Source organism: Diadema setosum, chromosome 11 (genome assembly GCF_964275005.1).
Source record: "Diadema setosum chromosome 11, eeDiaSeto1, whole genome shotgun sequence".
NCBI lineage: Eukaryota > Metazoa > Echinodermata > Echinoidea > Diadematoida > Diadematidae > Diadema > Diadema setosum.
This window is the reverse complement of record NC_092695.1, coordinates 5336663-5354575: the sequence shown is the minus strand read 5'-3', so window position 1 is coordinate 5354575 and position 17913 is coordinate 5336663. Positions and strand designations below refer to the sequence as shown.

Sequence of the window (17913 nt, the reverse complement as noted above, 5' to 3'; positions counted from 1 at the left end):
GACGCGGCTCACATTCATCATCACCACATTCCTCAAAATATGACCCTTCCCTTTAAGCAGTGGTTGAGCGAACAGATGGAGAAGTAATCATAATCAGTCTCCCATGATCAATTATCAAAATGCCTCAAGCATCTATCAACGATCAGTTGTCGCGAATCAGGCAAAGCGGGCCCACGGGAGCACTGTGGGAGAAATCCAAGTCCAGTTAGAGCACGCCAATTAAGACTTGGAAGTAAATACCACTGAACCGTTCTGGAGGGATAACATGGCGGGATTATGTACATATGTGAAGCCACACGCAATAGTTGACTTAACTTCAGGAACGAGATTTTGGTACAAGGACTGCTTTCATGGTGAGGTTTCTTATGTTTGATCACATCAGGAGTTCTTGTAACAGAGACCAACAAAGTGGTCATTTGATTCGTGCAATATGTCAGCCATGCTAGGATTATACTGGTATGTTCATTGAGAGGAGTATAAGCAGAAAGAGAAGAGTTTACTGTGATATATATATATATATATATATATATATATATATATAATCATATACTGTAAGTACATTGTAAAGTGACATAAGTGGTATATCTAGTGATTATGATATAAGCAATATAGTGAAGATACAAAGACTGATTGTACAATCATCTTGTTTTTACTCTGTATTAGCCCTCTTTCCTGTAAGTATAATATTTTCATACTTGATGTCAGATTACATTGTAGTCAGCTGAATTTGATTTTTCCTGTCCCAGAAATTTCCACTGTATTGATCTACTTGTCTGAATTGATTGTACTGTATACAACATACTGGTCTTTCTAACCAGCTCTCTTTTTAATCTGTTTGTCTCTGCATCTATCTCTTTATGTATCTATCTATTCATATACCTCCCAATATACTTACTATTGCACCTATCCACAATATCTATCTGTCTATCTCTGCATCTATCTCTTTATGTATCTATCTATTCATATACCTCCCAATATACTTACTATTGCACCTATCCACAATATCTATCTGTCTATCTATCTATCTATCTATCTATCTATCTATCTATCTATCTATCTATCTATCTCTATCTATCTATCTATCTATCTATCTGTTATCTATTTATCTGCTATCTATCTATGTACCTACCTCCCTGGCTATCTGTTAATCTTTATATATATCCATATATTTATCTATCTGTCTATCTATCTTTATGTTTATTTTCACTGATTTCTCAATTTTGGTTGTTTGTATTATATCCAGAAACAAAGTATGGATGTCCATTCAACAGGCAGTCATAGCACAAGGTCCAGTCTGACGTTGACCGAGACCGAAATGGATCATGATCACGATATGGGACATCGCATCCCTGATGACCATCCAGGTTAGTTTGGATGGGAGATAAGTTGGGGGAGGGAGGTCTCAGTTCAGTGCTTTTCATCGCAAGTTATGCTTAATCATGGTTAGAAATGATATAGTGGAAAGGTGCTATATAGAATATATAAAGGATTAATATTATCTAGCAGTATCGTTATCATATCGATTCAGGTACATGTCCCAGTATGATGCTTAGATGCCTAAAGTTACAAATGTCTGATTGGTTGTATGCAACTGTAATTACAGCTTATTTGATAGGTTTCTGGAGTAATTTGTGTCAGAATGTATACAGAAGACTATATCTCCAGGACATAAAATGCTAAGTGTAACATATACGTTGTTCCGAAAAAACATTTGTTGCAATACACCATCAGCTAACCTACCCCAGTGCACCAAATCATTGCATTTTACTCAGTCTGATTTGTTACACATAATGCTGGATGTTAATACTTGTAAAATGACCCCATTTGGATTTGGACCACAGATTTTTCCAATGCAGGTGCAATCAACTTTGACCGCTTGACCAGTATGCCCGGCTATCCGCCCATCGGCCTCTCCACCTACCCCCACCTCCTCAATGGTGCATTCCAGGGCATGCCGGCCAATCACGGGCGCGGCGACAGTCTTCCGGCCAATGGGATCCCCTGCACGTCCCAAGGCATCGTCTACCACCAGCTGCAGCCGACCAATGAGGACGAGGAGGAGACCACTTTCTCCAGCTCGCTACCACACTCATACAGTACTGGCACGGGCATTTATAGCTCAATAAAAGGTTACCAGTCTCTCTTTGTTGTTTATTCTCATTATTCAAACCATATGTCTCCAACAACCCTCCCCCCCCCCCCCACGCACACACACACAAACACACATCCCCAGACACTTACACAGCCATAGAACCCATCTTTTTCCTTGTTATTTTATGTTTCTTCAGAAACTGCCAACTGCTAAAAGCATTCTTGCTAAAAATATCTGGCACATTGTGTTTCACACCTGATGTTGATTCACTACCTGTTTGATCACTGTATTAAAGTAAAGCACATTTTTTCTTTTTCTTTTTGACTTTTCATCCCTTTGAGATTTGAGCCGCACTGTTCGGCATTGTTTAAAGTGTCTGGCAGTCTCCATTAGATGCAACAGACAGTGACTCCAGTGAATGTGTCTGATACCAATGCAATTGTAGCACTCTGACGTTCAGTGAGCAAGGAATATGGCATGCCCCGCTGACTCTGAAAAGAATCTTGAAGCGGATGCGCTTGGTAGCAATGTAAATATCAGAGATCGAGGAGTAATTTATCTGTGAGATAATAGAAGTAAATGAAGTGTAGATGAGGAAGGGGGGAGCAGAAATTTAGAAGGAAATGCATTTTGCTCTTTGCCTGGAATCAAACAGACATTAATCTGACATTTGCTCCTTCTGATAATGCTTTGATGTATTACCTGCCATAAAACAGACTTCACAAGTAGATCATATAAGTGCATGTCAATTGTTTTCAAGGGTAGACTAGTGAACATAGGTAAACATACAGAAAAAAAAAGTTGTAAAAGAAAAGTAGTACAAAGCTTTCTTTCAAATACTCTTGTCATCGATATCTAAATGTATGTTTCTCTGAAGTAGTGATGAGCATGTTTGATAATGGTTTCTTTCTCTTTGTCATTCAGAAAACCAATACAACTCGATAGGCGATCCCAACTCACTACGGCGGCAGGGGCTGTCCAACACCGCTTCACAGACCCTACCCGGGGCCAGCGGGGTCTACCTCCAGCCACGGACGGGCAACATCATCCACGCCGTACCCATGCTAGCCACCTGTGACCTGGCCACCTTGCACACCACCAGCACACTGGCAACCAACAGCAGTACCCTCAATGAGCTCAACAACCCTAGGCACAGGCAAGACAGGTGCATGGCATGACCCTAGGATGTAGCCTGTTCATCCATTCATCTCCATCCCTCCCATACCTTCCTACCATTCCTTCCTCCCCTTCCTCTGCCAATTCATTTTCCCATTCCCTTTTCCCATTCCCTTTTTCCCATTCCCTTTTTCCATTCCCTTTTCCCATTCCCTTTTCCCATTATCTTCTACCATTCCCTTTTCCCATTCCTTTTTCCCATTCCCTTTTCCCATTCCTTTTTCCCATTCCCTTTTCCCATTCCCTCTTTCCCATTCCCTTTTTCCATTCCCTTTTCCATCCCCTTTTCCCATTCCCTTTTCTCATTCCCTTTTCCCATTCCCTTTTCCCATTTCCTTTTCCCATTCCCTCTGCCCATTCCCTCTTCTTATTCCCTCATCATATTCCCTTATCTCATTGTATCTTCCCATTCCCTTCTACCATTCCCTCCACCCATTGTCTCCTGGTATTATCTCCTCCCTTTCTTTTCTCTTTTCACTTGTGCCATTTTGTCTTCCCATTCCTATTTCCCATTCCCTCATCCCATTTCCTTTTTCCAATCTCTCTCCCACCTCCTCCTTCTCTTTAATTCCCCTAACCCATTCACTTTTGCTTATCTTTTGCATGATTTACTGTACCCTGTTTGGGCAGTGCTTCGGACTTGGTGATTTGGATTTTGTAATGAATTGAAATCAAGTGTTGCATGTACATTCAACCTGTCATGTCTTTTTAGCCATTTTATGTTTCAGACTGATATAGCAATGTATTAATGATTTCATAAGCTGCTGAATGAATTTCAGAATTAGAACTCAAAGGCTGAACTCAACATAAAGTTTTAAGAAGAAGATCAGAACAAACAAGATGAACTGTTTCCATTCTCCTTCATTTAACTTAAGGTTGTTTGAGTACCCTCTTGGTGTGGGTTCCGGTATCCACATGCCGGTCTACCCTGGAGCCATGTGCGGCGACAAGCGCACTGGGGACAGAGAGGAGGAGAAGTACCCCCAAAACCCACAGAAGTACACCTGTAAGGACCACATGTCCTGGCGCTGTCTAGCTGTGGTCCTGGTCCTACTCACCGTGGCACTCCTAGCCCTGGTCACATACTTTGCAGGTGAGTCCATTGATCGCATCTCGTCCTTGACTTCACTGTTATTACAGAGACTTTTCCCTTCCATATTTACTATTCTCTAATGGCTAAATGGCATCTTTGGAGCTTCATTTTGGATCAGGGTAGAGCATCTTCATCAGAAATATTCAGTCATTATAAATTGCAATAGTATATTGCAGTAACTATAGCTGCTGCCAATGAATCTAAGCATATATATCAATACCAATTTTGTTGTTAATCGATATACTGATAATTTATAAGTTATTCAGTTTGGAGTGTTCTTTTAAATGTTGCCATGGTAACTGTTACTACTGCAACTAACAATAATTGCTAACATCTTCATGAAATGGGCCACAGGAGAAACTGCATTGGAGCATCTCTACAGGAAACGTCCACATACTGGTAAATCTATTCTTGTTTGCATGACTATAATATCATAGTGCTTTGCCAGTGATCGTTAATGCCTTTAGGCACTGTCTTTCATGTCTTGGTCAGACTTCATTGAGAATGCGTCAGATAGGATAACTGCGTCATGGTTTAGAAGCCAACCTCTCCCCATGTGAGAACAAGTCCCAGTGATGTGATATCATGATTAGTGTACATGTATCTGTTGCATGGCAACCCTCAACCTGTCTTTCTCCATCTTCCCCACCTCCTGTTCGACGTGATTTGCCATCGTCCAGTGACCCTAAGTCGACCAATGTCCAGTGTGCCCAACCAGGTCAATGTGGACACGAGACCAACACCCGACATGGGATCTGGTAACCCCGGTAACAGTGGCATGACAACGAGAAAACCCAAGAGACCACACCCCCCATCCAACGACATTGGTAAATGTCAACCTTTATATGTCTTCATTTGTCACACTGTCTCATTGTGGTAAAGCGAAAAGGACACAACTGAGAAAAAAAAGAAAAATGTTCATACCTTTAAGTCCTCATTCAATATTTTTGTCTACTTATGATATGACTCTAGAGAAATATCTTTCATAATGTCAACAAGTAATTTGTGCTTATGTGCACCATTCACATATGAAATCATACACACATCTATGTATATTGCTTGGAAGAAATTTAGAAATGAGTGTAGTTACAGTGCTCTAGATTGTCATTTATATCTAAAGAAAAATATTCACACTGTTTGTTCTATACCTGTTTCTTTGCTGATGCTAAGAAATTACACCGACCAGAGGTACCACAACACCGCCCACCCACAATCCAGCAGTTCCATACTCCTTTGGGACTGCAGCGCAGCGCGAGATCCCGCCGGGCCAGTTCTGGACACTCTTCACGCTCACCGACAGCACGGACCTCATCCAGTTCAACCTGACGCTGTCGCGCCGCAGCGGTTTCGTCGTCTACGGCCAGAGGGGGCGGGTGCCCTCACACAGTTTCTACGACTTCATGCAGGTCCACGTGGGCACGGGGAGGCGCGGCAGGCGCAGCGTGGGAGAGGACGACGAGGGAGAGAGTGCGGCGTTGACGTACCACGAAATCCTGCGACTTGGCGGCATGGGCATGGAGAAGGTGTCCGGCAATGCGATTGGCCAGGATGGTAGGGTCAAGAGGTCAAACAGTCACCTGATGCACACCTGGTCCTTCATGGAGGAGCTACAGGCTGGAGAGTGGTACATTGCTGTCTTCAATGATGGTCCCTATGCAGAGGAGGTCAACCTCGTTAGTCGGCACAAGAGTGAGGATACAACTTTTTATCAGTCTTTTCACTTTAGATACCTATCATTTGGACAGTGGAAGTATGCCCTTAGTCATTTTTTTTTCTGCAATCCAGGATGAGTTCTTGATATAATTATGAAGTTCTATGCTTTTGAAATGCTGCTGATAGACTAGCAGAAATGTATGATAAAGAAAAGGACTGAAAAATATTTGAAATGAATGAATAACTTCAGGAAATGGTGACCACACATCAGGCAATCATATCACAAGAGGCTATTTCCAAGTTACGTTTTTGCTCCACCTTCCTGTTTGAAAACAACTGACAAAGTTTTCAGATGGGAGAATGGTTCCGGCATGATGAGTCTGCTTGGTTATGGAAGATTTGTAGTGCACCATGTGGAGAGTGTCCTAGTAAGGAGATTTGGTTAATCTGTCTTGGGGTTTAATCTAAAAAAAAAGGTAGTGAGGTAGCCTATCAAATCCTCACCTGCACCAGTTCACAAGTCACTCCAGTGTTCCAGAATTTTAAAGCTCACTCATTTTCAAATTGATCTCATCTTATTTGTATTTATGTATATTTATATTTGCTGGAAATAAATGTCATTGAACCTGCACCTTACGCTAGATTTAAGTTTGATGCTGTTCTTTGTGCACTCCTGTACTTGAAAGTTTATGGGTGAAGCCTCGAACTTTTTGCCTTGCAATGACTTGATGAGTTACCGGCTGAATATCCACATCTTTACCAAAAAAAAAACCAACAAACCTTCCCTTCTCCTTTTCGTTTACAGGTGGATGGAGCTGCCCAGGAGATTGCAGTGGACACGGCGAGTGTCTGCGTGGCAACTGTCTATGTCAGGAGGAATATACTGGGGATGACTGCTCACAAGGTTTGTTCTTGAAACTGTCAATGACCCCTCTCATCATTTTCAACCTGACAGATGTTTATGTTATATTAGACAGACATGCATGAAAGATCTCTCTCTCTTTAAAAAAAAAATGAACTCATTGTCTCTTACAGAAAATGCTGTGTCAAAGATTTTGACAAATGTTTGAAGTTATGCTGAGCAATTCCAAGTTTGTCCAGCAACAGGTGTTCTGATTTTGATATTATTGGTATTTTCATACCAAAATGGATAATGCACCTTGTGTTATCCGGTCTCCTGTGAACTCTACTGCACAGCTAAAGAGGCTGATGACAACGACGATAATGATTATGATGATGGTGGTGGTGGTGGTGATGATGATTACACCAGTGCCAATAATCATGGATATTGCAATGTTTGTTAAAGTAAGGATTATTGTGTTAATGATGATTTTAAGGATTGTAAAGATGCTGTTAAAGGGGAAGGCTAGTAACTGATCAGTGGGAATCAGTGGAAATGCTGGGAGATGATTGTTCCAATCCTTATGGGATTCATTCAAGAGTTCATTGTATATCTATTGTTGTGTGAAAATGATTTGCTTCAGAATGGTCTCATATTCAAGTAATGTGCAGTTTAATGCTTCCAGGTTAGCGTCCCTGGTCAGTGACGGAGCATTAATCTGCACATTACTTGAATATGAGACCGTCCTGAAGCAAATCATTTTCACACAACAATAGATATACAATGAACTCTTGAATGAATCCCATAAGGATTGGAACAATCATCTCCCAGCATTTCCACTGATTCCCACTGATCAGTTACTAGCCTTCCCCTTTAATAATGGTACTGATGATGATTGTACTGAGAGTTGTACTAGCTGTCTACTTGTGAATGGTCATTGCAGGTATTTGTCCCGTCCTGTGTTCCGGGCGTGGCCAGTATGTCCACGGCTTCTGTGAGTGCACCGGAGGATGGAAGGGACCGGAGTGCAACATCCCGTGGGACCAGTGTCTGGTAGCAGACTGTAGCAGCCATGGAGTTTGTATGGAGGGGGTGTGTGTCTGCAGCAGGGGATTTACTGGACCAGCCTGTGAGGAGGGTAAGGAGGGGAGCCAAGAGGGGCAGCAGGAGCACATGGTGGGGAAGTGAAGGAGGAGGAGGAGGAGGGGGAACAGGGGGAGGGGGAGGAGGAGGAAGAGGAAGAAGAGGGAGGAAAGGGAGGAGAAAGAGAAGGAGGAAGAGGAAGAGGAGGGAGAAGAGGAGGGAGAAGAGGAGGAGAGAGTGAAAGGGAAAGGTGCAGGAGGGGAACAGGGAGAAGGAAAGGGGAAGATAAGGGAAGAAGAATAGGAGGAGGGAGCAAAAAGGGACAGAGCTTCAGGAAGAGAAGAGAGGAGGAAAGGTCTTTAGAAGGAGATAGTAAAAGGAGAATGAGCTTATGGAAGAGAAGGGAGAAGGGACAAGGAAGAAATGGGAAGAAGAGGAAGAGGAGGTGGAGGAGGGAGGAAGAGGAGGGAAGAATATGAGGAGGAAGAGGGAGGCAGGCAAAGGAGGAGGAGGAGCAGGCAGCAGAGAAGTGTAGAGAGACGTGGGGGAGGAGAGCATAAATGGGGGGAGGGGCAGGAGAAAGAGGATGGCCAGAAGGAATAATAGGAAGATCGAAGATTAGGAATAGAAAATGAAGGAGAGGATAGAAGAAGATGACCACCTGGTGGTAGGTTGGGATGTGGAGACGTGGGAAAAGGGAGATGGAGGAGGAGAGGGAAGGAGGATGGAAAAAAGTGAGAGAGAGAGGAAGCAGAAGAATGTGAGGAGGAGGATGTTTTGGTTGGTCCCCATGATGACCACATTAAAGCTTCATAATTACTCAAATGAGGATGATTGTTTTGTTCCATGTGTTTTTTTAAATTTCATATGCATCACAGAGTAGAAGCAGTCCTGACTATGTTGAAATCACTGTTTCATTCCAAGATAGTATGTGAAAGTAATAATCATGACCGAACTCTTCCTGGTAATATAGCTGGCTGTTGAGAGACATTTGTACCATTGCATATGTCCTTGCAGCTTGTTTTCATTCTTCATGCAGTGCACTTATTTGTATTTCTTACTCTTCTCTTCTCACCCCTCACAGAAGTGCTGGTGGATAACACCCCCCATTGCAACAATGATACGGACTGCTTCAACCATGCACAATGCATCTCTGGAATGTGCCACTGTCTTGAGGGGTGGTCAGGCCCGACTTGTGAGGAGGAGGAGTGCGTTCTGCCCTGTTCCCCCCACGGGGAGTGCGTGGACAAGGCGTGCATCTGTGAGGAAGGCTGGAATGGCGAACTGTGTGGACTAGGTATAGCTTTATTTCTGCATCTTGCATTCTAATGTTATGAAACACTGGGAGGGAGGAGGCAAAAACTTATTAGAATAATGTTGGAGAATGTTTTTCTTCTCCACCATGCAGCGTAGTGCAAAATTCACACCGTGAACAGAGAGTGTCACAATGGTGTATTGTTAACAGAGGTGCTGTGTGGGTGTGACTCTGTTTGTGGTATGTTCTGTGTGTTTTCTTTGCATTTAGTTAAAGAATAGCAATGTCAAGATTCAATTCATGGGAATGAATGAAATTTTCAGATTCAAACAAATGCAAGTTTTCTAACTTGAGTTTATCCCTTGTATATGTATATTCTGTTTGGACTCCACCTGGTCCAAATTCTAAGCATTTGTAGAGTGTTCAATACCTTTTGATAGTTTGTGTGTTTTTTATCCTCTTTACTGTTGACAGAGGGTTGCCCCTTTGGCTGTAGTGGCCATGGCTCCTGCCAGCAGCTGAATGACACATGGCAATGTGTGTGTGAAGGCCTCTACCACGGCCCCGGATGCAGCATCGGCATGGAAACAGACTGCACTGATGAAGAAGACAACGATGGAGGTATACACCTTGCCATCTCTGATGCTCACATAGCGTTTTACTGAGATCTTTATTGAATATGTGATGTAGAGAAAAAGCTTCTGTGTTAACATGCAGCAGATTAGGTATAGGCTATGTGATGAAATGAGTATCCAGATGAGAAAAAAAGTAAAAAGTTTAATGAACTGCTTACAGTTACTATAGCATACAGTAGTGAATTTCTGTCATGAATATATATTCTTCATAGATATTCGCAGACAATTGTGTATCTTTATCTTTGTGTATTCATAATATGCACAGGTATACTAGAAAATGTATCTGAGTGTTTGCAATGATATCATGCATTTCATGTGTTGTCCATTTCGTGTACTGTTGTCGTATGTGCTGGTTTAAATTTTGCCATGCCACCTCAAGTCAAGATTCTTGTCTAACTCTGTGGTTTCTCTGTACCAGATTTCTTGATAGACTGTGAGGATCCGGACTGTTGCCACACAGCTGCCATCTGCATCGGCGACGCCTTGTGCGAGGCCCCGCCCGAACCCATCGAGATCCTCCAGTCCACCAGCAGACACCTTATGATGACCCCGCCCGTCCTCTTCCACGACCAGGTCAAGTTCCTCATCGAACCCAACAGTGTACACAGGAGCCCCGCCCAGATCCTCTTCAGCAACGACAGGTATAATGTGCACCATCTTTGCTTAAAAAAATGGTTCCCATGATATATGTGGAACACATAGAGTGCAGGGTGGGGGTAGTGTTCCCTTTAAAGAGGTCTTTGCAAATCAGAGTTAGGGTTTCAAACAGAATGTGTGTCTTGCAAGTTTCTGTTATGTTTTGGTTGGAGCGAGATCAATATTTTATCTGTGTGCAAGCAGTCACATTATGTCAATGTGTTTTCATATTTCTCACCAAGCTGCACTCTTGTTGGTCAGTGTAACATGAATATGTCTACAGTTATATATTTTCTACGTGAGTGTTTTAGATGATTTACCTATTAGAGGAACAGTTATCAATATTAAGTGTGTCGTAGCACTCTAGAGTCATTGATATGTTCATCCCTAATCGACATAACAATGAAGACTTAGTGTCACTTAACAATATGCCGTTGATAGAGATCATTTTGAACACCAGGTGTTATCCGAAGAACTCCACTACACAGATTTCTTGTTTTTGACCAAGAGCTGTTGCTCTGCTTCTACCTCTTATGGGGTTGTACATGCTGAGAGATGTTGAATATATTCAACTACCCCATCATCATGCTCTATGTATACTTCATAAGATTTTGTTTCTGAGTCTGGTAATCTCTTTCACTATGTCTCCCTGGTACAGCATTGTTTCTGTTGTTCGCGGAAGAGTGCTGACTCACGAGGGCGAACCTGCAGTTGGGGTCAGAGTTCAGCTGGACAACAGGCCCTCCATGGGATTTACCTACACCAGATCGGATGGGATGTGAGTTTCTGCTTCCACTGTTGCGATGATCTGCCAAGCTAGAATCCAACAATGTTCCCAACTAGTTTTCCAATATCTACATGTCTACTTCTATCATGTGCTTTATGTCAAGTATATTACAGATGAGAATTAGTAGATATTTTCCCCCAAACTGAAAAAACAGAGGTCACATAGATAAGTGCATATAAATAATGAAACACTTTTTAATCTAGTGAGAGTTATATATTTCCTCTTACTTCTAATTCATTCTCCAAGGAACAGATTAGTTGAATTATTTCTGCACCATCTATCCAAATCCATAAGTTATTCACACAGATTGATGCAAGCTGTGGTCATAGACACTGTTGAAGTATCAGTCATAACCGATTCAAATCATATCCATGAGTATCTGTATAGATGTCATGAGTGAAATCCACTACCAAAAATGTCATCTTTGTGTGTGGATTTGTGATGCATATACCTCTGAAAAACTTTCAAACATCTGGTGACAATTATCTTAATGTATTGGTTCTTCTGTCTATCCAAGGTTTGACCTCATGGTGAGAGGAGGTGGCTCCATCTCGCTCTCTTTCGCCCGTCATCCCTTCATCACGGCCCACATCCCAGTCTACGTTCCCTACAATGACTTCGTCCTCCTGGAGGACCTCTGGTTGGAGCTGTTGCCAGGGAGACGGGGCGTGTCCTACTCCACCAGGGAGACGGTGCGCTGTGAGGGCGACGCCTACCTCAGACCGGAGTTTGTCATCCTGCCCCAAGCCCCGATGGATAGCTGCGGGTCTCGCGGTGTACAAGGACTTGTTCTTGATCAGCAGGTACGGCCATCAACACTGCTTAATCATACAGGTGGTGTCCACAGTACATCAGCATGTGTAATCCCAATACTCTCTTTGTTCTATGTTCAGCGAATGTGTTGGTTTTTATAGTATTAAAAACGTCAAAATGACTCGAAGTGTGGTAGGAAGTAACTACGTCTGCATGCTCAAATCCCCATACGATGCTAAGTCCGAAAATGTCATGTATACTATATATTCCCTTTACAACATAGATGTGGTATTATGATTTCATTTCAAATTTTATCGGGTCAAGGATTCAAGCTATAGGGACCTAAGATGGATAACTGACCCACCCAATAGTGTAGGTTTTCAGAATTAAAAAAAATCCTGGAGACCTCTTCATTCCTGTGATAATTCGGCCATGTGTACCCTTTGACCGTTTGTCTGTGTTTTACGTTTCTCCCCAGGCTGTCCATGCACAGGTACGTGTCCCCAGCGTAAGGTTGAGTCTGGACTACTACAGCCAGCGGGCAGCGGTCAGCAGTCTGCCGGCCAGCCTCCAGGCCCGGCTGACTGGCCCATCCATCCCCCGCAACCTGAAGCTGGTCCACGCAGTGGTCACCATTGCTGGACACAGGTTCCACGATGTCCTCGAACCCCAGCCCCTGCTCAATTACACCTTTTCCTGGGACAAATTCAACGTCTACGGTCAGAAGGTGTATGGAGATGAAGATGCTGTTGGTAGGCACCGACTTCACTTGCTTTTCACCAAAATAATCACTCTAAAGAAGTTTTACATTTGACCCTGTAGGGCAAACATCATGAAGGGAACAGGAAGCAGTGTTGCACTTATTGTCTTCTTCTTTCATTGAATCATACTTGATATGTTGTGCAGCACAAAGTTGTGCATGCCAAAACAGCTGTAAAATGAGTTGTGTGTACCTTTTGTCTGAAAGAGATTTTGTCATGATGCTGTCGTTACAACACAAGTTTTTAGGTTCATTTGCTGCTTTGCATGACAGAGTATCGCAGGTGACTCTGTAAAAACTTTTTAGTATCATACAAATTAATTTATTTTGGTATTGGATATATTTTACATTTCATTTAATTTCAATTTATTTTCATATTTCTCACATATATCACAATAAAATATATAAATACGAAAATTATACAAAACATAAATTAGATGAGACTTCATCGGAATGTACAAAAGTTTGTTTTGGTATAAGCACAAAGTCTGTATACATGCAAATTGAACTGAGGTCATAATGCGAAAAATATGATGGGGCCTGCGTAAAAGCATTAGCTTGTACAGCCGCAGGTCCCGTGATAAGTCAGATTGGGGGAAGTTTAAAATACAGATATTTTTTAAGACCATACTATAACTATAATATATTGTAGAGAGTTTGAACTTTTCATTTCTCCTCAAGTGAAGTCTTCCTATTCAGAAATCTTTGTTGTGATAGCTGTCATCGTTATTTTCAAACTGTGATGAAAAGAATGCATCCTTGAACACTACATACCATTCACTTGTATTTCTGGCTTTCCTTTTTTGCCCATCTCTGCAGTTGCCATTGGTTACGAGTACCACACATGCACGGAGGTGATCTGGGCCAGGCAGTCTACCTCCCTACCAGGATTCAACTGGGACACTGCGGCACTGGCCGGATGGTCGCTCCCCATGCACCATACCTACAACCCACAAAAAGGTGAGCAGCGAAAAACTCTCCATTGGAATCTGCCTTTAAAGGGCATTTATTCGAACAGTGTATGGAGTAACATATTGTGTTGAAGTTGAGAAGAACAAGGACCATTAGACTTTGTAATCATTGAACAAGATTTAAACGTAGTCATTCATGAGTGTGATGGAGTGTCAAATGTTGGTAAGTTTATTCTCCATGAATGAAGAGGTTCTTGCGTCACAACAATATTGAACACAATGACTGAGGTTTCTGTGCTTGTTTGTTTGTTTGTCTGTCTCTCTGTCTTTGGGAAAGGGGACTTAATCAGATAATAGTAAAAAATCTTGCAATTTATTCCTATGTACAGGAACACATTAGGTTAGTATAATATATTACCTGAAATGTATTGTATATTACAGTTGTCATATCCTATCTCAAACTACTTTAATTCATATGTTCTTCTCTCTTCCCTCCTTTTCGTCACCATCCAGCCATCCTGACCCTAGGCGACGGCTGCCAGGTGAAATACCGCGAGCAACCTCCGATCATCCAGACTGTCATGGGCAACGGTCGGCAGCGGAACTCGGACTGCGGTCAGTGTGAGGGGAAGGCCAAGGGGACCCGCATCCTGGCCCCCATGGCTGTGGCCAGTGGCCCGGACGGCAGCTACTACGTGGGCGATGCTGACTATGTTCGTCGCGTTGGCCCCGAGGGCAACGTTACCAGTGTCCTGCGCCTTGGGTAAGCTCTAACTAATGGAGCAGCCTATTACATAGTTGTATTCCCATCAATACAGAAATAAGATGTATTTATAACTTTGTGATACATACTTGATAGTAGTTGCTCTATGAAAATCAAACAGATCAAAATGTACACATAAAAATCAAGTGGTTTTACCTGGTAAGGAGAGTCAGTTCTTCTTTCTATGCCTCTTATTTTTTTTTATTGTATAGGCTTCGAGTAAGGCTTGTCTTTGGTCAATATGTTTCTGATTAGAATTACCATGTGAAAGACTTGCATGTATGAAATTTATAGTAATCCTGGCTTTGATATAAAAATGGAGTCAATTGACATATGCAATATTATTTGATGTAAAAATGGAGTCAATTGACATATGCAATATCATTTGATCTGACCTTTTTTGGGGGGATTGATTGGAAGAGTACCAGCACTAATGTTTAATAATAATAATAATAATAGTGGCTACTTGTATAGCGCACAGGTCCACTTTTCAGTGCTCATGGCGCTTCAAAAATGAAAAAATATCATATATTTACATGCATATACATATTCAAACATTTCAACAAAGAAAAAAATAGTTAGAAATTATAGTTAGAAATTATTTAGTTATAAAATAAGAAGGAGATTAACCCCCAGACTGCCATATATCAATAGCACCATTTTTTTTTTATGTTAGAGGGATTTTGCTTTTATTTTGCCATAAAGTAATTATTATTTACATCTTATATCAATACTATTCCCTCCCTAGCTATATTCCAACCTACAAGTACTACATGGCAGTCAGTCCACTGGATGGCAAGGTCTACCTCTCCGACTCGCAGATGATACAGGTCTTCCGTCTCCGTGACAACCAAGACGTCAACGACATCTCCAACAACGTCGTAGTGGTGGCCGGCACCGGACAGGCTTGTCCACCAGTGGACAGCAGCGAGTGCGGAAACCACGGAGCAGCCCCTCAAGCAAGACTGATTGCACCAAAAGGTAGGATATCTCAATTTTTTTTTTTCATAAGCCCTCTCTTTTGAGGACAATCATGGCTCTAGCAAGAGATTCTTTGAAGTAACAGAGAAGGCATCAGCAGAAAGAAGACTTGTTTATCTTCTCACCCTGGTAAATGATTTGGCCGAGGCATTTGCCAAATGAAAATAATCCCTGAAGTCATTCTGCTTATGCCTCAGGGTGTGTTTTGATTGCTTTTCTGATGAAATGATCATTGTCTTTTCACATCCTCAAAGTTAATATTTCTTTTTTCAGAGAGTGCGTGTGTGGGTGTTTTGATGAGTTCCTTTTTATGCCTCCAGGGAATAAATTTTTCCAGTTCTCCCAATCGCTCGACAATTTTATGTTTGTTGCAATTGTCTGTTCCATCATTGTGAGATCAAGTTGCAGCAACTCTGCCAGTAAAGAAGTGATGTACCCATATTTTATTCTAGATTTTTTTTTTGAGACTGCAATGTAAAGAAGAGAAAGAACATAATCAGAGTCTTTCATCCATGAACAACAGAAGTGTGGTATTATGAGTGAAAGTATTTGCAGTGAAACCTCACACCAGAATTTGTTGGTACTCCACTAAATCAGTTTTTGAAAAGTGGCCCATCTTTCTGCCAAAACTGCATCCTTTTGAGTTTGCATGTTTTGTTGAGAAACATAGGTGATTAATTTGAACACACTTTTCAAACATACTTTCGTTGCTGTTGTCATTATACAGGCATAGCCGTCAGCAAAGATGGTACCGTGTACTTGGTTGATGGCACCAGCATCCGCAAGATCACCACGGACGGTATCATTCGCTCCTTCCTCGGTACCCCCGGCATTCAGGGACCACTCAGGCTGCCAAGGTGTCGTGGTACCATGTCCTTTGACCAGGTAACCATGCCCTTTTCTGTGTTTTTCATTGTAATGATGTTTTTGTTTTTAGTTGTAATGATAAAAGTTTCTGCTGCATCATGCAGTGCATTGTTAATGGTGTGTAAAACTTGGAAATAGAATTGCAAGATGTCTAACTTTATCATATGCCCTTTCGATCAGATTTTTTTTTTTGTTAAGTCATCCATTTTGACTGCTGTAACACATTGAAATATTCTTCTTGCATCTTGAAATCCAGACAATTCATTTTTTGTGATTTTTGTGTTCTATAAGACACAGATTAATTGTTTTTATTTTTGGAATTTGAGTTTGAGTATGTATATGTTTCAATGTGAAAATAATTCAAACCAAACTCTCAAGTAAGTAATAGAGAAATGATGATTGGTCAGCCTTTCTGCAGTGGTAAGTCATTTGTCTGTCTGTTGTGTGTTCCTTTCGCAACAGGTCAAGCTGCAATGGCCAACAGAGATAGCAGTCAACCCACTCGATGATTCTGTCTACGTCGTGGATGATGACATCATCATACGTCTCGGTCAGGATCAACGTGCATCAGTCATTGCTGGAGTTCCCTATAACTGTCCCCTGTCGTACACAATAGATCTCGGCCAGGAGGATGGTAGCAACCCAGCCGACATCAGCTCCTACGAATATTTGAAACCGAGGCCTGCTAATGAGGTGTCTCTTGTCATGCCGAGCTCCATTGCCTTCTCCAAGAAGGGCAGCCTCTATGTCGCCGAGACAAATCACCGCACCATCAACCGCATCAGCAAGATCACGAGCGACGGTCAGTTGTCACGTTATGCTGGGAAGGAGCTGACATGTGACTGCTTGCTGGCTGACTGTGACTGCTTCGCGGGAGACAAGATGTACGCCATGGACTCCATGCTCCATGGTCCCATCGCTCTCACTGTCATGCCCAACGATGACCTCGTCGTCGCCGACCAGGGCAATCTCCGCCTCCGCCGGATCTACCCGCGGACGCCCAAGCACAGAGTCGGCCGCTTCCACGCCTACCAGATCATCTCGCCGGACCGGGAGGAGATCTTCAACTTCGACATGTATGGCATGCACATCACCACCAGGAACGTCATCTCGGAGCAGACCATCTTCAACATCAGCCACTCTGGAATCCTCCTGGATGCCATTAGTGATGCGGCAGGTGTCTCCGTGGTGATACAGCGCAACTTCCAGGGCCATCCCACCGACATTGCCCTGTCCGGAGTGGGCGTGGTGCTACGCCTCTCCACCGACGATGCAGGCAGACTACAAGTCATCCAGGACGTCCTTGCTGATGTCACCCATAGATTTGGTTACCATGATGATACCGAGCTCCTGACCGCCCAGTGGGTAGGCCAAAGCTTGAAGCGGATTTATGAGTAAGTTCTTCCAATGTGTCTGTGGATCAATCTCTATGGAAAGACTTTATAGACTGCTGCAATTGGAAAGGAGATTGTGTATCTGTTTCAAACTTTGCACCATCCATGAAATGTATTTGTGAAAAATAGAAAGCATTCATCTTGTTTATATTGTCCAGGTAATTGAAGATGCCGAAATAAGATGATGAACAATCAACAACACATGTTACTAGAGAGGAATTTCCTCTTCTTTC

The 17913-nt window shown here is 42.5% G+C and overlaps 1 protein-coding gene across 1 annotated transcript in view; it reads left to right on the top strand.

The window, feature by feature from the left end:
• LOC140235224 (teneurin-3-like) overlaps positions 1-17913 on the top strand; it is a 49306-nt gene that overhangs the window by 24117 nt on the left and 7276 nt on the right. Inside the window, exons 4-22 of the mRNA XM_072315256.1 lie at positions 1244-1343; positions 1842-2129; positions 3017-3257; positions 4144-4361; positions 5042-5188; positions 5532-6050; positions 6820-6918; positions 7799-7993; positions 9023-9235; positions 9668-9814; positions 10247-10469; positions 11123-11242; positions 11769-12054; positions 12483-12756; positions 13584-13724; positions 14189-14438; positions 15187-15419; positions 16147-16304; positions 16749-17680. Coding sequence (XP_072171357.1) covers positions 1244-1343; positions 1842-2129; positions 3017-3257; positions 4144-4361; positions 5042-5188; positions 5532-6050; positions 6820-6918; positions 7799-7993; positions 9023-9235; positions 9668-9814; positions 10247-10469; positions 11123-11242; positions 11769-12054; positions 12483-12756; positions 13584-13724; positions 14189-14438; positions 15187-15419; positions 16147-16304; positions 16749-17680 — 4784 coding nt within the window. The remainder of the gene's footprint in view (positions 1-1243; positions 1344-1841; positions 2130-3016; positions 3258-4143; positions 4362-5041; positions 5189-5531; positions 6051-6819; positions 6919-7798; positions 7994-9022; positions 9236-9667; positions 9815-10246; positions 10470-11122; positions 11243-11768; positions 12055-12482; positions 12757-13583; positions 13725-14188; positions 14439-15186; positions 15420-16146; positions 16305-16748; positions 17681-17913) is intronic.